General features: G+C 39.3%; 2 protein-coding genes across 4 annotated transcripts; one reads left to right on the plus strand and one right to left on the minus strand.

Annotated features, from left to right (window-relative positions):
• Positions 1 to 149: 149 nt before the first annotated feature.
• mars1 (methionyl-tRNA synthetase 1) lies at positions 150 to 18055 on the plus strand. Of its 2 annotated transcripts, XM_089010311.1 has the most exons (21): positions 150 to 352; positions 1791 to 1881; positions 1970 to 2048; positions 2224 to 2355; positions 3303 to 3378; positions 3501 to 3688; positions 3887 to 3996; positions 4067 to 4183; positions 5421 to 5624; positions 5699 to 5900; positions 6239 to 6313; positions 6443 to 6613; positions 7375 to 7470; positions 7851 to 7968; positions 8052 to 8265; positions 10371 to 10502; positions 11595 to 11699; positions 11914 to 12109; positions 14012 to 14083; positions 14585 to 14713; positions 16733 to 18055. In XM_089010311.1, the coding sequence occupies exons 1-21, from the start codon at positions 250 to 252 to the stop codon at positions 16880 to 16882; spliced, it is 2760 nt and encodes a 919-aa protein (XP_088866437.1). In that variant the 5' UTR covers positions 150 to 249; the 3' UTR covers positions 16883 to 18055. The 2 variants fall into 2 exon arrangements, with proteins under 2 accessions (XP_088866437.1, XP_088866438.1); XM_089010312.1 differs by lacking the exons at positions 11595 to 11699; positions 11914 to 12109; positions 14012 to 14083; positions 14585 to 14713; positions 16733 to 18055 and adding an exon at positions 11153 to 11588.
• On the minus strand, positions 17326 to 23321 carry ddit3 (DNA damage inducible transcript 3). Of its 2 annotated transcripts, XM_089010313.1 has the most exons (4): positions 23168 to 23321; positions 22154 to 22215; positions 21139 to 21349; positions 17326 to 19169 (listed from the first exon to the last, which is right to left on the minus strand). In XM_089010313.1, the coding sequence occupies exons 3-4, from the start codon at positions 21292 to 21294 to the stop codon at positions 18447 to 18449; spliced, it is 879 nt and encodes a 292-aa protein (XP_088866439.1). In that variant the 5' UTR covers positions 21295 to 21349; positions 22154 to 22215; positions 23168 to 23321; the 3' UTR covers positions 17326 to 18446. The 2 variants fall into 2 exon arrangements, with proteins under 2 accessions (XP_088866439.1, XP_088866440.1); XM_089010314.1 differs by lacking the exon at positions 22154 to 22215 and having other exon boundaries at positions 23168 to 23316.
• Between the last annotated feature and the right edge of the window lie 652 nt (positions 23322 to 23973).

Consider the following 23973-nt stretch of genomic DNA (forward strand, 5'->3'; position numbering starts at 1 on the left):
AAACACCGCCCTACTACGCTTCTGAATCAAGCCAACCCCGCGATTGTTGTGCCTGTACTAAGCATTCTGGGAAATTGAGTCTTTCTGCCAACGAACTAATCCACAGACGTCACTCTAAAAACTACAATCCGCCATGAGTCTGTGACGCGGAATCGCCTTGCATCAGCGTATGCGTGGCTCATACTCACCGGCAAAGTTCTCTAATTTTAGCCGTATTTAAAAGTCCCCATTTTCCCAAGCAACGGCCAAATGAAGCTATTTATTAGCGAAGGCAACCCGCACTGCCTAAAAGTGTTAGCTGCTTTAGAAGAAGCTGGAGTGCAGTGTGACGTCCAGTTTGTCAACCATGAAGGTAAGAGACACTTTGAAGCTTAGCTCGGTGTTTCTAACAAGAAAAGCGTCAGACTCGTTCGGCATTGCGTGCTGATTTGTTTGTCGTTTGGACTGCGTTTTCGTGAAAGTAGTGGAGTTTACGTCCGCGTAAGCTTGTATGGCTCGTGTCATTCATTGCATTCCCCTGTCAATCAACTTCAGGTGGGTGAACCATGTGGCAAGAAGACATACGCACATGACGTCACGATTGTGGTTTGCATTCTATTGAGTATTGAGAAATAAAGTACATACAACTACTTTGTTCCTCGTCAAGCGTTTCCCGGTATCTGTATTGGAGTATTTCGAAACGCGAACATCATTTCTCCTCACTTTGCTTGTTCTCTTTCGACATCAAAGCCAACTGCGGATGAGACATTGGGGGACTCGTACTGCAGAAAATACAACACTACAGTGACATGTTAGAAACTGTACAGGGAGTATTACTGATAATGACGATGCAACAGATTGGAGAGGCAATATATTCCCCATCAATGGCGTGAGTCAAGAAATCTCTCTTACTGTTGTCAATTATGATCTGTACATGCGGATCAAACCTCTAAAGATGGAGGACACAGATTTGCTGTGGCGAGCCCTTGAAGGGAAAAGCCGAAAGGAAAAGAAGATGCATCGTATTGTGGCAGTCTAAAAACACAGCACCTTCGACTATTGAATGCTTAACCTAACAAAACACATACTGTTAAGATGCAATTTACACATTCAGTTGTCAAAGTGTGACAATCATCTTTATCACACACAAAAAAACAAATCATTAGTGGAACCATTTTCACATTGTTTACCATCTGACAAGGAGCCCTGTAGAAGAGAATCACTGATTGCTTCCTTTCCCAAACACACAGTCCCCAATTACTTGTTTTAAAACAATGATGAGAAAATGTGTAAGAAAAAAACCGGATCAAGTACAGTATGTGACCTTTTTGATTTGAGGTGTCTGCTTCGAAGCTGCAAATATTCAGGCATTTACGACTTTACCTGCAAATCTGACATTTTCTTTTTATTTCTGTTTTTAATTACATATATTGCATTGGAAAGCACTTAGTCGCTGAATAATTGCATTTCACTTGTGCCTGACAGTCAGTCAGTCATGTGAAAACATCATAAAAAATTTGAGATGTGGAAAAACAAATTGGGCAAATGCCTGCTTTAGTATTCATCACCTTATTGGACTGCTCATCACAGATATTTATAATAATAATAATAATAATAATAATAATAATAATAGTACATTTAATTTAGCTTTGACTGACCCTAAAGTAATATTGTATGTTATGTTTTATATCTGGGATGAATATCGATATATGAAATGTTGTCCATATCATCTAATATTCATGCTAAATCTTTGTCTCTAAGTTTGACAGAATTCAAGTTTCTACTTTACTTTTATTTATTTTTGTATCAAGAGAATCTTGTGCCATTCCTGAGTCGTCCATCTTTGCCAGTCCTGCTCCTTCCTAATGGACAGCACCTTTTCAGCCCCAATGCCATTTGCCGGTTAGTAATGCACAGTTCTCCCTGCAAAGTCAGCGAATGCCTTTATTACAGAGTATTCAAATTTTGCTCATGTTTGTTATTTTCATAGATACATGTTTGAGGTGAGCGGACAAGAGTGCAGCGAGGTTTGCGATCAGTGGCTCGAATGGGAAGCCACGGATCTCCAGGTAAGACTCCTCAATGTGAAGCGCCAGACTTTTCAGTTTTGCTTCAACATTTTGTTGCTGCCAGTGTGGAATTGAAAATTTTGTAAATAATAATTCAATTTTGCTTTCGGACCGAACAAAGGGAGAGTCATTTTCCTCCGTTTTGTTTATTGTCATTTTTTTTGTCCCCCCTCAGCCTGCTCTGCTGCAGGCCCTTCATATGGCGGTGCTTCAGGGGAAAGAATTGGAGGCTATCAACGTCCTTGCAAGGCCCCTCAGCTACTTGGATCAAAGCTTGGCTAAGGCGAACGCACCTTATTTAACTGGGGTATGAACAAGCCGAGCCTCAAAGATTTGTCTCCGCCATGACGGGCTTCCTGCTATTTATTGCCAGTTCAGTTTTTTGCCCATCTAAACATAAAACAAAACATTTACCTTCCACTGTGTAACTAGTGTTCGACATACTACACCCCATTCCAAATTCTTATACAAATCTGGGAGCAAAAGATTGTCAACTTTTCAACATCCACCCATTTCCTATAGCTCCAGGTCTCAATAAATACAGACACTCCCCTACTTACGAACATTCGAGTTACGAACAATGGTACATACAAGCATTTTTGAAGTAACATATATAGTCTTCTCTCCAGTTGTACATGTACATATCTTGAGCATATATTTTATTCAATGTTTAGTTTTCAGTACAAACCGATACAGGTTACTTATATAAGCCTTAAACATACTCATATATGCCTTAAAGATACTTATATAAACCTTAAACACACTTATATAAGCCTTAAACATACATTCCATACAAAATATAGCACTGAATCAACTTACGAACGGCCCCTCGGAATGTATCTTGTTCGTAAGTTGGGGAGCGTCTGTACAAGGCCTATAAAGTGTCCTTGAGAGTTTTGAAAGGTGCTTATAAATTAAATTTATTATTATTATTATTATTATTATTATTATTATTATTATTATTATTATTATTATCCTAAATGACTTAAGGAAGACACCCTCGACCAGTCGCCAGTCAGTCAACCTTTCAGACTCTCATTCACACTTTCGGATCATTGAATGTCTTCAATTAACTTAATATGCAAGTGCAGGAAAAGCCAATAACTCAGAATAGTGTAACTATGAGCGCACCAAATCCCCAACATCATTATTTGTGAAAAACGTATATTCCTATGAAATTTTATGACAAAAATTGCCCGTGGAGTAATAGTGATTTGCTTTCATTACAGTCAGTCTTGTCTGTGTTTTTCTCAGGATGTTGTTTCAGTGGCTGATCTTGTTGTGTGTGCCGCGCTGCATCCAATTTTGTCCACACAATCGCTCTCTTCAAGTAAGAATGAACACTGTGTTTAGACTCTTAAAAGTTTGTGAAATAGGCTTTTTTACTTTCTCTAATAAACACGGTCCTTTTCTGATTCTTTTTCTCAATCCCTCTCTTGGCTTTTTTTCCAGGTGAGCACAAGTCTGCGAGACTTTGGTTCGACCGCGTGGCCGCCTCACAGAGCTGCGTGTTGGCATCTCACAAAGTGCTGCAGGGAAAAGGCCTGCAGGCAATGAAGAGCTTCATACAGGGGCAGCCGGTGCCGCGGAGCGACCTGTGCAGAGGCGGCACGCATCCTTGTAACGGCGGCCCCGCTGAGGTACCTGCTACGTCACTACAAATAAACCATTGGACTTCAAAGAAAGTTGCTTTCGTGGTCCTGTTGTGGTATTTGCATTACATAATGTACAGTGCTCTGTAAAATCAGACAAACTGAAAAAGAACAGTGGCAAAAATGTCAGCATTAAGCTCCTAGGTATTCAGCGGCATTTTTCCGTTGTTCTCTCTGTATGTTTAGGATGAGGAAAGAGAACATTCGGTGTCAGAAGAAGAGATGGAAGCAGCTGCTCTCACCTGGAACAAGGGTTTAAGCTCCTCTGCAGCAACCACTGAGAAGCTCCACCCGATGTAGGCCATTAAATGTATCCCACTCTACTACATGGATAAAATGATGATTTACGATCTCCTTTTCCTTCAGTCTGCCCCAGGAGGGCAAACGAAACATCTTAATGACCAGCGCTTTGCCCTATGTAAACAACGTACCCCACCTTGGCAACATCATTGGCTGTGTTCTCAGCGCTGACGTCTTCTCCAGGTGCCCAAGAGGGACACAGTATTTGTTAAAAATTACATATTATCTTTCTATCTATCTAGCTAGCTAGCTATCAAGCTATCTTGCTATTTAGCTAGCTATCTAAATTACATATTATCTTTCTATCTATCTAGCTATCTATCAAGCTATCTATCGAGCTATCTATCTAGCTATCTATCGAGCTAACTATCTAGCTATCTATCTATCTTGCTAGCTATCAAGCTATCTTGCTATTTAGCTAGCTATCTAAATTACATATTATCTTTCTATCTAGCTAGCTATCAAGCTATCTATCAAGCTATCTATCTATCTAGCTATCTATCGAGCTATCTATCGAGCTAACTATCTAGCTATCTATCTATCTTGCTAGCTATCTGGCTATCTCGCTAGCTAGCTATGTATTTAGCTATCTAACTACCTAGCTAGCTATCTAGTTAGCTATCTCGCTAGCTAGCTTGCAATCTATGATAATAATTTCTCCACTGCGAGACTAATAAAGGCAAATCCAATCCAATCCAATAATAACAATAATAAAACATTTCATTTATAAGCGCCTTTCAAAACTCTCAAGGGTACTTTACAGTCACAGGATATTTTTTCTGCGGGTTAGCAGCGGCAGCCACACATGCCATCGTTCACTCGACCCGGAAGACCTAATTTAAAATTTAAGCACTGAGTCAATAAATCTATTGATTAATAATGTAATAAAGCGCATGTAAAATGAATTGGAAACATGCATACTTTGTCTTCATTTACTAGAAACAGAGTGAAAAATATAATCATGCAGATGATGCCCAGAGTGAGTAATCTGGAAAATGTGGCAATTTCCAAGATATCGTCTTCTTCGACACATACATTCGCAGTGTCTCACCTTACCTTTAGTGCTTGAGCGCCACTAGTGGCCGTTAGAAATAATGCATAAATTGGCCACACCGTTGGATTAACCGCAGGGTTGAAAGCTTGTGACAAAAATCGCTGTTTATAGTCCAGAAATTACGGTAATCAGAATCAAATGAGAACGTCTTTAATATTCCCAGAAGGGAATTATCCACAGTGAGCGTTTTTTTCATGCAAATCTTAGCGATAATTTTGACATTGCTACTGCATTAGCTTTGCTGAGTGATAGAGTGCTGCTGTAGGAATGAAACTCTTTCGTAAACGGAGGAGCGCTGCGCTCATAAATAGGCCAACTTGGTTATTTAAACTCAGCTCTTTTTTTTGTCATGCGCTCTTCTATCAGGTACAGCCGACTGCGAGGCTGGAACTCACTGTTTGTGTGCGGCACAGACGAGTACGGCACAGCCACGGAAAACAAAGCCCGTGAGGAAGGCTTGACGCCGCAGCAGATCTGTGATAAATACCACGCCATTCACGCCAGCATCTATGAGTGGTTCCAGATTGATTTTGACTTCTTCGGCAGGACCACTACCGAGAAGCAGACGGAGTAAGTTACAAAGTTCACAATTGTAAGGTTTGTCAACTGTCCACCTAATTTTTCTTTTATTTTTGATCACACAGAATTGCGCAGAATATTTTCTGGAGGCTCCATGAAAATGGCTTCCTGTTGGAAGATACCGTAGAGCAGCTACGCTGTGAGCAATGCCAGCGTTTCCTGGCTGACCGCTTTGTCGAAGGCATCTGCCCTCACTGCAACTACCCAGACGCCCGTGGCGACCAGTGTGACAAGTGTGGGCGACTCATTAATGCAGTGGAACTCAAGGTGAGCTCATGAGGCCATAAGTTTGAGACAAATTTTGACGTGTGATAGGCCCCATGTTGTATTTGGAATATTTGATCGCTATAACTTCCTCGCAATTTTATTTTTCATAGCTATAAACGGCATGGCTGATTTTGGTATTTAAAAATAAATTAATACACAATGTCACCATTGAGCACAATATTTTACCCACTCCTGGTTTAAGTGTGAATAATGGCGATTGGTAGGCTACCAGTTTAGCAGATCATTGCTTAACCGTCACCCTAATGAGCACCATCGTCATCGAAAAGCATTGATCGAAGTATTGAATGAATGAAGCTATGTCTACCTGTCCCCTTTAGGCACCTCACTGTAAAGTTTGCAGGCAGACTCCAGTAATCCGCTCCTCCAAACATCTTTTCTTGGACCTGCCCAAGGTACAAATTGTATCCGTCATCCCTCCATTTTATGTGCAATCTATCTGTTGAGGCAGGATGAGCACGGAAAATCTTTGTTTTTTGTTTAATTTGTTCATTTATTTCTTTATTTATTCTTGTATTCTTCAGTTAGAGGGTTCGCTGGAGCAATGGTTGAACAAGTCGACCAGCAGCGGAGACTGGACAGCGAATGCCAAACAGATAACTCGATCCTGGCTGAGGGATGGACTCAAACCTCGTTGCATCACCAGAGACCTGCGCTGGGGAACACCAGTTCCGCACCCAGACTTCAAAGAAAAGGTCTCCTTTTTTTCTCACCAGGGATGGATTTATTCTGCAGGTCCCAAGTGACCGACTTCAAATTGAATGCCAATAGTCTTTTGGAAACTGATTATTCTCATTTTTAATGGTTTCCTATGGGAAATTAATGTTTGAAAGACACACTTTTCGCCTTACACACACTTTCTGGGAACCAATTAAGTTCGTAAGCTCAGGTATCACTGTATACATGATCTGAAGGCAGATCATGTTAATTCTTACAATAAGTACGAAACATAAAAACCAACATCTAACTATGTATTTGTTTCTAAACAATGTGTGTCAATGTCCAACTTTTCCACCCTTAGCTTTAAATTAAGGTGACGTCCATTTTACAACTGGCAGTAGCCATCAACTATTTTGTATCTTTCATGTCGAACGCATTTCTAATGGGGCAAAAGTTATCCCAAATATATCACTATTATATTATCTCTGCTTTTGATGTAGTTTAGATTTGCAGTGGGTGTTTTTTTGTGTGGGTTATGTGCGTATATAACAATTGTTTCACACATATGGACATCAATAACTCATTGACAAGGTTTGCCCCTCTATATCTTTATGATATATATCATATTTGTGCTGCCATCATTCTAATCCAAAATTGTGCCACTTGGGAGCAAAGATTCTGACTCATATTAACTGTACTGTGCAAATCCAGCCCAAGTGTGCTAACATGTTTTTCGTGTTTTCTCCACACACAGTCGTGACTCTGGCCATTCGTGGCTGTCTCGCTGTCTTTTCAGGTTTTCTATGTGTGGTTTGATGCCCCGATTGGTTATGTTTCCATCACTGCCAACTATACAGACAAATGGGAACAGTGGTGGAAGAATCCAACGCAGGTAAAATCACCAAGGTTGTCTTGATTTAACTAGTCCAGGATACGCTTCTCATTGTGTTGCAGTGGGAGAGTGCGTTTCAGCTTTTATCGATAGAATGTAGTAAATATCATGCTTTAAGTGTCAATTTCTCATCTTCTACATGTATTCATTAAAAAAATCATCACAGGCTTCTTTCACATCAACTCATCTCATCTCTCCATCTAAAATCCCAGGATTGAGCCGTGATGTGTGTATGTGTGTGACTCCGTCTTATCTGTGTGTCGGCGTGTGTTCTGGGTGGGAGCTGAGAAGAGCTGATTAGTCCTCTTTGAACAGGATGATCTCACCATGATCTAATATGATGTCATTCTGACGTTGTAGTTTTGTTTTTTTGCCGCCAGGTGGAGATGTATAACTTCATGGCTAAGGATAACGTGCCATTCCATAGTGTGGTTTTTCCCTGCTCCCTCCTGGGAGCTCAGGACAACTACACAATGGTCAATCACTTGATTGCCACTGGTACGCATTTATAATTGCCACCATAAATACTAGAACCATAAATATTTAAAGGTGATTCATGTAATATTCTGGTTCATGTGCAGAATACCTTAATTATGAAGATACAAAGTTCTCAAAGAGCAGGGGCGTCGGCGTGTTCGGTGATATGGCCAAGGACACGGGCATCCCGTCCGACGTGTGGCGTTTCTACCTGCTCTACGTGCGGCCCGAGGGACAGGACTCGGCCTTCTCGTGGGCCGACATGGCTCTGAAGAACAACTCTGAGTTGCTCAACAACTTGGGCAACTTCATTAACAGGTGAGTGAGGAGGTTTTGTATCTCGAGGGACAGACGTGTACAAAAATGTGTCCATTCCACTGCCAGGGTTTTTGTCATTTTCCCTCAAATTCCAAGACCCACAGAATATTGAGTTTTTGGACTATATAAACATTCAATGCAGTGTAAGAAACCTTAGACTCTCTTCTTTCATCAGAAAAAAGTTAATTCCTAAGTTATATGGGTCTTGAGTTATTGGAGCTTGAAATAATAATAATAATAATCCATTTGATTTCCAAGCGCCTTTCAAAACTCTCAAGGTCACTTTACAGTCATAGGATAAGTTTTTCTGTGGGTGCGCAGCGGCAGCCACACGCGCCAGCATTCACTCAACCCGCAATAACTCAAATAGATAGAAAGCTAGCTAGCTAATGAATAGCTAATAGATAGCCAGATGGGGGTGGCTGTACAAAAGGTAAATGTTGCCCCTTTGTGGAAGGGAAAAACCATTGCCAGAGGTCTAACCAGCACTTTATCAGCACCCCGGCAATAAAAAGCAAAACCTGAACAAATTTGTGAATGGCAGTGAATGAGTTAAGAAGCTAATTGAATCCTGCAAGTGTACATAAGCATTAGCTTTGGAATATGAGATTGGAACAGCGATAAGGAAGCAGAGTGGATATACAACATTTGTTGTATTAGCGATAACAACTCCACGGTGATTAGCTGTATAATTGAATGATTATTCTTAATCACAGAACATCTATAAGCTGATACTGGATCCACTTCTGGTAGGGGGAAAATTCAAAATTCATTCCCATTTCATTCAGTCAACGTGAAATCAAAAGGAGGGTAATTCCCTTCAAACGTTCAGCCCAATTAGGATCACAGATAAAGATGTAACTATTTCAAGAGATCCCCCCTCCCCTGCGTTTTGTAAATATGTTTGGGATGGTGTAATATCACGCCCAATTAGACCGCCTCTTAAATGACAAAAGATTTGGGTTAAATCCCACATCAAACATCTTTTCGTATGTTTTTTTTTTTCCTTCTTCTTTTCTCTTAGAACATCTTAAACTGCATTCAGCTGAAAGTGTTTGAAGGAAGACAGTGCCTGAAAACCACACCTCATATCACAACATAATTAGCGTCAGGATGCCCACCTTCTGAGCTAAATTGCGAGTCGTTCAAAGTTCATTTCACTCCTACATCAAACCTAGCGCTCATTGTAAATATGACAATCTTTTTGGTTAGGCAGAATTCAGTCAAGTGTAGACGGATCGGCGTTTGTTGAGTCACATTGGTTTCACTGGGAGGATCCCACTGAGCCAAGAGGCTCAAAGGGAGGGCCATTATGTTCATTTCAGATCTAATTAAATATGTCATTCTTACGTGTAAAGATGGAAATATGCTACTCAATTCTATTTATTATTTAATTAGTGACATTCAATGTGTATTAGCTAGCTAGCTAGCTAGCTATTAGCGATATAGCTATGTAGGTGGCTAGCTATCTAGCTAGCTATCTGTTGGCTATCTATTAGCTATCTACTAGCTTTCTATATATTTACTTACAGGTTGAATGAACGCTTATCCTGTCACCGTAAAGTGACCTTGAGTTTGAAAGGCGCTTATAAATGAAATTTATTATTATTATTATTATTTATTATTAGTTAACTAGCTATCTTGCTAGCTATCTATTAGCGATATAGCTATCTAGGTGGCTAGCTATGTAGCTAGTTATCTGTTGGCTATCTATTAGCTACTAGCAGGATAGCTAGCTTTCTGTCTATTTACTTTCGGGTTGAATGTACGCTTATCCTGTGACTGTAAAGTGACCTTGAGAGTTTTGTTAGGCGGTTTTAATGAAATGTATTATTATTATTATTATTATTATTATTTACATCAGCAGTGCGCATTACACAAAGCAACACAATCTATAATGTATTATCAATTAGCTTGGCGGCTAACAGGCCTTTTTTTCCCCTATCAAGCACTTTCTCCCCCACTGATTGATTTTAACTGCCTTTCTCACTCTTTTCATGACCCCTAGATTTTTTCTTTGCTCTTTGTTGTGTCTTTTCACCTTTCTTCAACAACCCCCCCCCCCCCCCCCCCCCTTTCACCCCGACCCTCTCCTCATCCTCTAGAGCCGGCATGTTTGTTTCAAAGTTCTTTGATGGCTGCGTGCCCGCGATGGAGCTGCTGCAGGAAGATAAGAAGCTCCTGGCTTTAGTGGGCTGGGAGCTGCAGCAGTACATCCAGCTCATGGACAAAGTCAAGTAAGACCACTTGAATTATATATACATCATACATGTTAAGTTTCAGAAATCATAAATCTGGAGGTTTTCGTACTCGCGACTCTGTGGTGAAGTGTTAAAATAATGTGAGTGTTACGAAAGTGTAAATTAGAAGTAAATAAAACACAAAAATAATTTTCATTTTAAGCAGATTCTTTACTTACAGACAGTGTAGGTGTTCAAATAGCTGACATGTTTCATGACGAAGGCGGAAGTAGTCGCCGAAACATATCAGCTATTTGAACACCTACACTGTCTGTTAGTAAAAAATCTGCTTAAAATTACATATCAAGTAGACAGGATGAACTTAGTACAACGAAAACACAAAAATGCTTTCATTTATTTATACATTCAATTAGTATAAAATTGATTTTGTTTTTCACATTTTCTTTTGTTTCTTACAAATGAACTGTCTGTATAATGTCAATAGTTGCTTTTTAAAATTACTTATCTTGTTTTATGTAATCCCAAATTGCTCTCCTTGCTTTCTTGCACAACTCTGTACTCACAGTTCAATAGAAACATAAAATGCAAATGCTACTCAACGATCGCTTGCTCTTATCCAAGAATATTCAATTTTCCAACCTGACTGAAATTTACATTCATATCTTGTTTTTTTTTTTTTTTTGCAGGACGTTTTGGACTCTCGTTCATTCGTCTGCTGTTCTCGAACATATGAGATCACGTGCACTGCGAGACGCGAGCTATTCTCGATTCTCATTTTTCGAGCGCTGACAGAAAATGACGGCGATTGAGGCTGTTCGTAGTTCAGTCACTTTCCAAATCGGGGCGAATGGTAATGTTATGAAATTGTGAAAAATGACAGCGGCGGCAAAAAAATAAATAAATCACATTTTTTGGATTTGGCTCTCTAATCGTGAGGCGTGAGTATTGTGGTCAAAATCGAGAGTCTCCCCACCAAATCGTGAGACTTAACATGAATGATACACAGTACATTTACTATTTGGCATAAGTATCTGCTTTTCCATACTTGTATTGTTTTGCGATTTTTCACTGGTGATAAGAGAACCTATTTGCGCTGGAACTGAAATGGCACTTGAATATTTCCACCAGAATCCGTGACGCTCTGAAGCACATCCTCAACATCTCTCGCCATGGCAACCAGTACATCCAAGTCAATGAACCCTGGAAGAAGATCAAGGGAGGAGATGCAGAGCGGTGAGATGACGATGACCGTCAAAACGCTATAATATCCTACTGGGTCAGACTCATTTGCATATACAGTGCATCAGAAAATCCCTTGCTTTGAATGAAATCGACCATCCTTCTACTTTATGGATACAAACTCAATTATTCAAATTATAATATCACCCCGGAATTGAGAAATTCAATTTTAGAGGACCAGTAATAAGAATCTGTCATTCCCCTTCAGGCAGCATGCAGGCACTGTCACTGGCGTGTCCATCAATGTCGCCTGCTTGCTGTCCGTCATGCTGCTCCCGTACATGCCGGCGATGAGCCAAATCATCAGGGATCAACTCAATGCGCCTAATTCTTGCGTCAGTGCCATGCTCCATGGCTCGGGCGCCTTTACACGTGTCCTTGACGCTGGCCACCGCATAGGCACCGTGAGTATGAATGCACAATATTTCTTGCATTATGTCAAACACATCTTTTTTCCATGTCGGCATGTCAGGAGATTCCCCAGATGTACTCATTCTAGTTGCCACCAGAAAAAAAAATTGGGGTGAAAAAAAAGCCTTTTGAGCTATAAAGTGAAGCACTTCAAAAAATGCTTGACCAACATTACCATTTCCAACCAGGACACCATTGAGAAAAAAAGTTTGGAAAACGTATGTTTAATATTATTGTACAACACTGTAGCATTGTGTGATTTGAATATTAACACTGTACTTAAAGGACAACAGACCTCACTTTTTTGTTTCTTAACTGACATCAGAAAAACGTTTTATAGCATCTAAAATACCCAAAACACGCAGTGTGATATTTTTATTCAAATGCAAAACACCAATAAAAATGACTTAGTGTCCAAAATCTGCACAAAATTGAGCTGCGAATTGGGCATTTTCAGAAAGTCCCGCCCCCAGTTCCTGACGTCACTGCAAGACGTCTTGCATAACTGGAGAATCAAAACAATGGCTTCAGATTCTGAGAATATGCTTTCTTGTTACACATCCAGTTATGAATATGATTCAAATAGTTCTGAAGAGGAAAGCATACATATTTGCAATCGATGAAAGAAGTTATTCCATGTCATTTTGAGGCAACATTGAGGGGAAATTTCTCACCGAGAAAGAGGCACAAAATGGCGACCTCCTGTGGCCACCTCCGTTTCCACAGGCTGATAAATTCCTTATATGGAGCTTGGGCGCCGTCTTCTGGCGGCTTTTGGGTGTAACACGAAGTTGTCAGACCAAACAAGTACAGCAAAATACATTGACGTGATGGAAGGACCGCTACAATGCGTCTTTTTTTCGGTAAAGGGCGTTCCTTTAGTGACGTCACGTACGGACTCATCACCAACTCAAAAACAAGACTTCCTGAATATTCAGCGCGAGTCTTAAAACTATACATATAACATATAAAACATATAGCTATATGCGGTGGAATCTTATTAAAATACGCTCAGTAGAAGTCATTTGATGCCATTTTACAAATTATGGACATAACTTGTTTGCAGACGTCGGTTGGCCTTTAAATGTAAGGGAAAAAAAGAGTCTTGTAAACACTTCAGTTTCAATGTAATGCTAATATAACTGCAAATCACGACAAAATGTTTGGATTGGATTAGCCTTGATTGGTCTTGCAGTGGAGAAATTTACATTTCACAGTTTCAAAGTGATGAAAGTAAGAGGAAAGGAAGAAGTAGAAAAACAAAATACTGCTGGAAAGGCAGCCACTCTTGCGGCGCCATCTTTAAGTCAAAAGAAAAACTAAATAACAAATATGACAACACAAAGACACAGTCATTCATCCTTCAGCACTTGCTATACCCTCTTTGTGAAATAAAGCAGTTCTAGATGAAAGAGGAGAGGATCAAAGCGTCCTTTTCACCAGTGTATCAGGGACTTCAAGGTGAAATGTGCACGTCTACTCCAACCTAAATGTTGAAAGCAAACACGAAGCTGGAGCATCCATTGACTAAAAGAGACTGTCTGATATTTCCTGTCCAACGTAAATCCGCTTCAATTCCAAACCGCGGCAGTTCCACATCCGCATCGGCGCTCTGCGCTGACGCTCCTTTCTTCTCATTCCGTTAGACTTACTCACTGACCTTTCTGCAGAACAAACCGGGTCTGTGAAAATGCGGCCCATTACAAGCGCAAAAAAACACAATTGCCCCAGAGTGAATGAGTTAAAATGGCTTTAACTCGTTTGAGTTGCATTACAAATTATCATTATACATACAAATTATACAACCTTATCGATTGTTAGCGTTGAGATTGTGCATTTTCCGTCACATCTGCTGCATCTTCATCATAACTGCCTTGTGTTTTAACCCCCATCAGGTGAGTCCGTTGTTCCAGAAACTGGAAGTGGAGCAGATTGAAGCTTTGAAGAAAAGATTTGGCGGACAGCAGGTTTGTGTTAACCAAAAAGCATGTTGACTGTTCCATTAGTGCAGCAAAGTGATGATGTCTAGCCGTGCAAAATGATCCAGGCAGTGCAGAATGAGTTCTCACAGCATCTTTTTTTAGTTGTGATATAAAGCAAACAGACAAAGGGCGCTTTTTGTATTCCATGAATTAATCAAATAGATGATGAATAATCCTTGTCTAAACCTTGTCGTCCACCGCCTTCGTCTAGCCTGAAGATGAATCGCCAAACAAGAAGGTTGATGTTTGTCTGAGAAGCGTCCACGCTGGCTGGTGTTGTTACCGTTGATTGACGCATGCTTTTCACGGATACTCGCAGCTCATTTCAATGTTTTCTTATCACCACGGGTCCAGCATGTCTCCACATCTGTTGGTTCATCAACCGCTCGTGAAATCTCTTCGACACTTTGACTGAGAGCCGCTTTTGTCTGAATTGAAGTCAGTCGTCTTTCTGAAATAAAAACACGTCATATGTTCTGTTTTCAGCCTCAGACGGCGACTCAAAACGCCGCCAGCCTTCCGTCGGCTGCGATTCTGCCCACTTCTGTCATCAAAGTTAGTGCTGGAGCCGACCCGGAGAAAGCCCGGCAGCTGACGCAGGCTGTGGCCGAACAGGTATTTTTTGACTTACCTGCGAATCACAATTTTGCTTTTATGTAATCGTCTCTCCTAATTGCTTGTTGTACCGAAGATTTTTGAAAGGTGCTTATAAATGAAATGTTTTAGTATTATTTATTTATTTATTTATTTGTCGTGTTTTATTATGTTTCAATTTTATTTATATATATATATATATATATATATATATATATATATATATATATATATATATATATATATATATATATATATATATATATATATATATATATTCCGATAGACTTACTCATTATCTGTTGAAAAAAAATATCTACCATACAAAAGCAAAATTTGGAGCACTATCATAACTCCTAATCTGCACTCCTCTCAGCACACACACACACACACACACACACACACACACACACACACACACACACACACACACACACACACAATGTGATGACAATCCGTGATTTGAAACGCAAAAAAAAAAAAACGTGTTATTTTTCTTTATTGCTATTTTTGGTCTTAAGTGTAAAGATTTGCATGATTTGTGTTGATGGGGTTTACACCTGACTGGGCGGTGCAGTGGTTACCAGCGATAGCGTCCCCCGCACGTAGCTGTCCTGACGACAGTTCAGTTTTTCCTTGTAAAAAAAATATTTAAGAGAAATCTTTTGGTTGAGTACGTTTCAAATGATCATCACTTATTCCTTTCGCCTGTGTAACTTTTTAAACTGGCCGCGTTATATTGACAAAAACGATTACCCCGCCTTGGATTTGCTCAAAACGATCGCACGAATGGAGTCAGTGGGCCGATTTCGCAATATGTATGGTTACTCTTATATGTCCGCTTGGATATCATAAACTCAATTTTTAATAAATCAATCTGTGGAATGGTTATGTTAGTTTTTCTTTAATTATAACGCTATGCACTACAGTTCCTTTTTCTTTTGTCTTGAATGCGTAACGTGCTGGTATTACGTCAACTCCCAAGTGTGCAGATTGAATTATTAACATCAAATCCTACAATTCCACAATGATTTCCCACTGTTTCCAGAACAGGATGAAATTCTAAAATATACTTAATTAGATTAAAATAGATGGTTCCCAAGGCCATTGCGGTGAGCACTCGTATGGTTAATTTTGACTTGGGTGTTTATTGACATTGATGCAAGTCTAATGAGTTAAAAAAAAAAATCAAACTACATTTTATGTAAATTCCTCCCAGCCCCTTTGTCCCCTCAAGAATGCATTTTTGCGGTGCGCCACGCCTTTATAACATATTTGCGAAAACGGACTCATTTAACAAGTATGAATTGTATAATTTTACAGTATAACTAATTAAAAATGGACCCTTCATTATGTTTTTTAAATGAGTAGAATGTAAAGATGAAATCGTGCTCAAAGAAAATTAAAGGCCATTGATTTTTTTTTTCAACTAAAAAACATGCAAATTAGTCCAATGGCGTATGCTTGATTTCATCATGAACTAATGAAGACGCATCATTTATATACATTTGTCTCAGATTCTTCACAGAGTTCATGAGTTATAAGGGATCGGATACCTTTAGATGAGTAAATTGTGTTTACAGAGTCACAATGGGAAGTTTGCACATTTTGGTAAATTATGACACTGAAAAAAAATTAAATTCATAGACTTTGATTGCACATTATTAACCCATTTACGCCGAGCGTGTTCATATGAACACAGATAATTCATTTTTAAATAATCTAAATAAAATGAAGTATCAAATAGGTTCAAACGAAGTACAAAATTAACAATATAATATATAAGGTGGCACATTAATGCATTTGAAAATGAACTTATCTGCGTTCATATGAACACGCTCGGTCGGCGTCAATGGGTTAAAAATTGTGTTAGACTGACACACATTAGTTGATTATTGATGGGGAAAAGTAGAAAATTATGCCACACGTTATTTTTTTTTTATTTTAGGGAGTTATTTTGTGATACTTTGTGAATTTTTCATTTCATTTGAATAAAACCGGTGCCGCCCATTTGAAACCGCGGTATCTTGTCTTTCCCAGGGAGAAAAGGTGCGTGCCCTCAAAGCACAGAAGGCCGAAAAGACGACGATTACAGCAGAGGTGTCCAAACTGTTGGAGCTGAAGAAACAGCTGGCCCTAGCAGAGGGCACAAACTCCGAATCTGCACCCGTCAAGGGCAAAAAGAAGTGAGACAAGTGGGGGTAGGCCAAAAAAAAGTACACACAGTGAGGTAGAAATGGTGATTGGGGGGGGGGGGGGTTCAATAGAAGAAGGGCGGAACAAGATGTACATGGCGAGATGAGGCTGTTTGCCAAAGGCAAAAGCCGTGACTGGATCTGAGGCAACGCGGCGTTGGCACCAAGGGCTAATGAAACGCTAGCGTGGCTGGCGGGGAAATGAAAACACACACAAAGGGAGCCAAATGAATTCAACAGAATGGAGGGATTTGGGAAAAAAAATCCCTAGATAATCTCCCCGTGATACATTTAACATATAAACCACATCCGCCTCTCAATGCGCGCTTTTTAAGTTTTTTTTTTACCCATTTAAAAACAATTGCTATTATGGTCCCAACTTGTACTTTTCCGGTCAACCTTGTAAACACTTAATAAAAAGAATCATGGATTAACAAGTGAAAAAAAATCCCTTTTATTGCAAATTTGGGGTTACAGTGTCATCTATAAAATGCTCAAGTACATAAAAACCATTAATATAAAAAAAAAAGCATGCATTATTTTTATGTATAATAACTTGGGTGGTTTGAATAAAAAGTGTTCTAACCATTATATAAAGTATAGCATGTGGATATACCAGCAGTTCCAGCATTGAATACAAAAAGTCACCTGTAGAAAGTTAAGGTGGGTGTGCAACCCGCTTGAATTTTATATACACACAGTCAATTGACGGCTTACAAAATGAAGGGGGGCCAAAGAGGGTTAATTGTCATACTCTCAAATCAAAAGGGGCATATTCAAAGGGTTCCTGAGCTCCTCTCTCAACAAATTGGGGCAAATACTCCTGTATTTTGTTTTTCTACTTCTTTCTTTCCTCTTCCTTTCATAACTGCTGCTGTGAAACATAAATGTCTCCACTGCGAGACGAATAAAGGTACATTCAATCCTTTCTTTCAAACATCCCAAAAAATACCTAATGAATACAAAAAAACACCCATAAAAAAACTTTAAAAATTCCAGAAAAATACCTAAAAAAACTAAACAAAAAAATAAAAATACCAAAAGAAAAAAACTAAGAAATACCAAGATTAGCTAAAAAAAATAACAAAAATTACCTTTACCAAAAATACATAACAAAAAAATACCTAAATAAAAAAAAAAAACGTAAATAAAACGCTAAAAAAATACCCTTCTGTCAAACATACCTTTCTTTCAAACATACCATATTGCAGCCCTTGAAACGAGGAGTTACAATTTATTGCAAAATGGCGGTAAAAGATGACTACGAAATGCCCTCCAATTAAATTCCTTTCTTTCAAACATACCAGTCATCAAAAACTTGGATGAACGTATCCTTCCAACCACGGTTATGATAAGCACCCTGGCCTGCTGTTTTGTCTTTCACATGCTTTGTCTTTTCAGCTCGCCACAGCCATTTTGCAGCTTTTTCTTTCACTCTGTGCTTTGACTTTCATCATCTATTCTAAACATTTTAAAATCTCTTTGGTTTTCATACCTTCGGTCCGAGGAGCACGTACAAACAGGCCATTTATTTCTTCACTACTTCTTTGTCTACAAACTCACTTCCTGGTGTTCACAAGTCTCTCAATGAGGGCTCGCCGCGTGCGCTGCACCTCCTCGCCCAACCTTTCGATTTCTGCTTTCAATCGCTCATTCTGCTCCGTCAGCTCTTGCACTTTCCTCTCGTTGTCTTGCTCCCTTTCCTTTCGACTCTTTTTGGCGGACAAGTATGAAGACGAGGACGACGACGATGCGGCGCGCTTCTGCGACTGGGAGGAGGCGCCCGGGGATGATGAGGCGGCGTCAGGCCTCTCGCTTCGTCGCCGCTTTCCCAGGCGCGATGGTGAGTAGATGGATGGGGAAGAGACGGGTGATGATGGCGAAGGGGACTGCGAGGCAGATGACGAGGAGCAAGATGGCGAATCGGGGACACAAGGCAACTCTTCTTCGCTGACTGATGGAGATGCCGGATGGACGATATTAACCTGCTTCTGGTGTTGATGATGATGATAATAATAACCGCTTGACTCCACCGTTCCTCCTTCAGTCAAGAACTCAAAGAACTCTGGGGGCAGCAGGTCGCCATCGCCGCTCCTCGCCTCCGTTTTCCGTTCTTCTGTCGGAGTCAAGCAGGACGAGGCGGGAGATGAGGTGTGATGCAGAGCTTGGGCGTTGTGGACCTGCTCCGTCGTCCTCTGGACGCCCTCTCCCCACGTCTGACCTCCGTCCGTAAGCCACGTCAGGGAGCAACTCTCCAGCACATCCAAGAACTCGGGCTCCTTCTGTAAGTATGACACCAGAATATGCGCCACTGTTATCCAAACTACCGCCCTGGGGGCCATACGGCAGACCATTGCGCAATTTTTGTTGGCTTGACGCATTTGAATTCCACACCTTCGGGTGGTAAGGAAAAAAAAATACTAAAGACAACTGGTTAAAAATTAAAAATGAAATAGAATGAAAGTTTCATGACTCTATTATATATTTGATGTTTTCCAAAAAGTATTAACTTTTAAGAGCTGGATTTTCTAAAAACACTAGTTCACAGAGTACAGTATTACATTTAAATATTCACAGCTTTCAATTGTCACTTGTGTCAATTTACGCTTATAATACTCACTTTTTCATGGCACGTTAATATTGTCTGTGTAATTTCTTTCTGTTAGGAGATTGAATTCAACCATATACAGTAAAGTCTCGTTATATCGATATTCAAGGGAGTCCGAAAAAGTATCGATATAACCGGGACTATCGATATATCCGACCCTGTTTGCATGTAATTTTCTCCGTGCGTGCATAGAAATAGTATCAATATAACCGGGACTATCGATATATCTGATATCGATATAACAAGACTTTACTGTGTATATATATATATATATATATATATATATATCTGAAGAGCATTATTGCCTGTAATTGTTTGACTGTCACAATACTAAATATATATACCGTATTTTTTTCGGATTATAAATCGCAGTTTTTTTCATAGTTTGGTCGGGGTGCGATTTATAAATCGGAGCGACTTATTTATGCCTTTTTTTATTACTGTATATCATTTCACATGTTATTTTCACATTAAACCGCAAGAGCGCAGAGAAGAGGAAGTGGGACCTTGTCTACCTGCCGAGTTGAGGGAGTTATTTAACAGTGACACCGAGGATGAAGATTTCCTTGGATTTGGTGATTTGGAGTAAAACCTGATATTTTGGTAAACTTGTTAGCATGTTCTTTGTGCTAGAGTTATCTGAATAACTCTTGTAAAAGACTGTTCTGGGTTACCAAAAAGGAGGTGTGTCCATCGGAGTTGTGTAGAGCGAGAGCTGCGGTGTTATGTTGGGGGAAAAAAAAAGAAGTGAAACGGAGGCTGATGTTCTCTATTTTATTTTAATTTATTTATTTTAAATTGCTTTTCAAGATGACATGTATGTTGTTTGGTGTTTGATTTTATCAAATATAATCCGGAGCGACGTATAATCCCAAAAATACGGTATTATATATTATCACACTTTATTTTACATATACATGTACATATATATGACACCTTATTTTATATATACATATGACATTTTATTTTATATATATATACACACACATATATGACACTATTTTATATATACACACACGTATATATGACACTTTATTTTATATATACACATATGACACTATTTTAAACATTGCAATTTTTTTCTTTGCTTTTTTTTCTGAATTTAAAAATGAATTAAAAATGTGTTTTTTTTCTGAATAGCATTATTGCCTGTAATTTTTTGACTGTCACAATACTAAAAAATACTCTTAAACTTGTTTTTTCTTTCTGTGGACTCCCAGTCATTTGGGACATAAAAAGATGCAAGAGCTATATATTATTAATGCGATTATGATTATTACCCAAACAAAATGTTTCACAAAATCATCATGAAGCTGCTGCCTTCATAAAGTGTCCTTGAGAGTTTTGAAAGGCGTGTATAAATGAAATTTATTATTATTAATATTATTATTATAAGCCAACCTTGTATTAGCCAAATAAAATAGAATTAAATTACAGTAAAGGCTCGTTATATCGATATCGGATATATCGATAGTCCCGGTTATATCGATACTATTTCTATGCACGCACGGAGAAAATTACATGCAAACAGGTTCGGATATATCGATAGTTCTGGTTATATCGATATTTTTTCGGACTCCCTTGAATATCGATATAACGAGACTTTACTGTATTTTTCTTTATCAATCAGTGTGGCCACTCACCTCGCCATACGAGGGGGCGCGTGCCAGCTTTGCCCCTCCCGCATCAGAGCCCAGGATGTCCTGCAGGTCCTCATACCACGCCTCCAACTCTGCGCCACACAGCGGCCCCACGCCTGGTGGGTATGGCGGGGGCAGGTGCAGCCACTCGGCAGTCATCTCGCCAGTCAACTCGCAATACACTCCACACTCGGCCACACACTTCACTTGGGACCTGATGGCACAAATGTGAAATGGCAAATATGCTCCTGTAAGATTACAAATGAGTCACAGCGTTGATGGAAAAACTGATATGGTCCCTTTCAAAAAAAAAATCTGATCATCTAAATCACGACCGTTGGATATGCGAAAAATATAATTTAGTTTGATTCCTTGGCTTAAGTTAAAAATGCTGAATCTATATTTAAAAAAACATACAAGCACAAAGTGAATTCAATTGAAAATTAAAGCTACAGTTGTGACAAGAAAAAAAATTGAAAACGCATATAAAGGAAAGTTCATTGAAATTTTAATGAAACTGCATTTTCACTTTTTAAGATGCAAATCGCATGTAGAACATGACAGGCAAAACATATTTTTTATTCTTATCTTCATGATAAATGATTTAAAATGTTTGATATACAAGCACAAGTTGACATCATTTAAAAATTACAGCTCCACTTCGTTACAATGCTTTTTAATTAAGGTTATCTGTTTTTCATTTAAAATGCACAACATAAATGGCAAAAACAACTATAGATGAGCACAAAATCAACAAACTGAAAATGAGTTATTTAGAATTTAAAAATTTAAAAGCACACAACAGTCCATTTACATTGAACATTAAAAAAATATTTATGAACAGTAAATGCAGACGTGAAAAAAAATATGCACTTCAAAGTCATATTAAACTGCAACTGGGAAAAAACAACACACGTGCATCAAGGTCTAACATTGAAAATGAAAAGTTCAAAATGCAAATCATACAAAAAGGAAAATGTCAAATACGTAATATTGAAAATGAGAAATTTTAATGTACCTTTTGAAGATCTCCCTTAATCAAGTCTGCAAATCGGCTTGGGATATTTTGCCCCTACAAATCTGGAAAAAAATGTTTTTTTTCTAATTCAGTCACATTTTAATGAGTATTTGTGAATAAGAAAAAAACTGGATAACACAACTCCATCCAAGACAGCCAGTCAGTCATTCTACCCGTAACTCTGAACAAAGAGCGAGCGGATCTCAACTGCGCCCCCTGCGCGCCAAAGCGCATCACAGCTCGTTTTGTAATTGATAAACAAGATGAGAACGGCGACTGGACTTTTGATTTCAACCTTACACGGCTCTGACAGTCCTTTATCTTCCTAGCCTTAAACGCACACTGTAGCCAGAACAAAAAAATCAACATGAATATCACCGAAATTTACGTTTTATCGTCGTGGTTTTGTTAAAAAGGGGGACATCGTTAGATGACAGAAAATACACATACCTTAACATGTTGCCATGTTATTTAATTGACAATGAGCAAATGTTTCATTCTTTAGCTGTGTTAATATTTTTCAAATTTTATTGTCGAGTCCTGTTGAATTGACCGCTATGAACTAATACAATTACGTCATGGAAAAAAAAGGACTTGCGGCTCGAATGGGCGAAACTATCGACAACGCCAAGGCGTAAAAAACGACACCGGTTAAATATTTACATTTTATTACTTTCAAATGAATTTGTTTGTCGTTCGATCTTTGATTTTTTTACGGAAAAAACAATACTTTGCAGCAGTTTCACAAATATACCTCTCATCTGAATGATACTGTGATATCTATTGCCTCTTCTTCTAACTTTGACGCACGCGAATGTTGAAACTTCGCTGTCGTCGTGCGACTCTAACGGCGATGATATATTTAGAAAGTTACAGCCTCACTACAAATTAAAAGCGACTTAATACATTCGCAATGGTTTCGATTCTTAAAAAAAAAAGTTTGTCACAGATTTGGAAAAAAAAATTCAACAATAAAAACGAAAAATTAACTTCACGCCAAAACTTGACACTTACCCTTTTCCTTTTATTCGTTCGCCGTCTTGACTGTCGCTGGTTCGAATGTCGATATTTTAGTTGGAATGGGTGATAGCTCATGTTAACCATTGTTCAAGACTTGACAGCCGAATGTGCTTAAACGGAAACTCCCGACGGTGTTTATAAGGAGCGAGGCCAACCGAACTATGGCAAGGTGACACGCTCGACTGTCTGACGTGGAAGTGGCGTCCGAACCCACCAATTGTGAGGAGGCAATTAATCCGTTTTCCTAGACGACATCCAATGACAGCGATGGATTTTCAGACAGGAAGGTCGGGTTTTCTTTGGCTAGCAAGGTTGAGTGCGTTCCCACTTGTCTGTATAGTTTGTAAGAAGCGCAGTTGTGATGCAGTCTTAAGACGGCCAGGACGAATTTGGGGCGTATGGGAGTCACATGAAAGGAATGATGCAATTCTTGGCAACCGGTTTCTAGCTGGGGATAACACCGGCAGAATCCGAACATGTTTTATTAAATAGCGTTGCCTCGAACAAAAATGCATCTAAAAATATCCATATATGCACGGCAAGCCAATGTCGAAGAATTGTCGTTTGATATTTAGTGTCGTGACGCCACGCCCACTTGTCATTTTTTTACGTGTCACAAATGGAGACGCCGCACCGATAACCAGACGAGTGGACAATTCGTTATCTGTCATATCTCGCATGATAAACGTGTAAACGCCACAAACGGTTGGACCTTAAAAGCGCTGCCGCGTCACCGACGCGCGCGCTCTGCCACTGGCTTCCGGATTCGTATCAAAACAAGATTGCGTGCGCGTTCATGG

The sequence above is a fragment of the Hippocampus bargibanti genome, linkage group LG12, assembly GCF_051943395.1.
Source record: "Hippocampus bargibanti isolate YZ-2025 linkage group LG12, ASM5194339v1, whole genome shotgun sequence".
NCBI lineage: Eukaryota > Metazoa > Chordata > Actinopteri > Syngnathiformes > Syngnathidae > Hippocampus > Hippocampus bargibanti.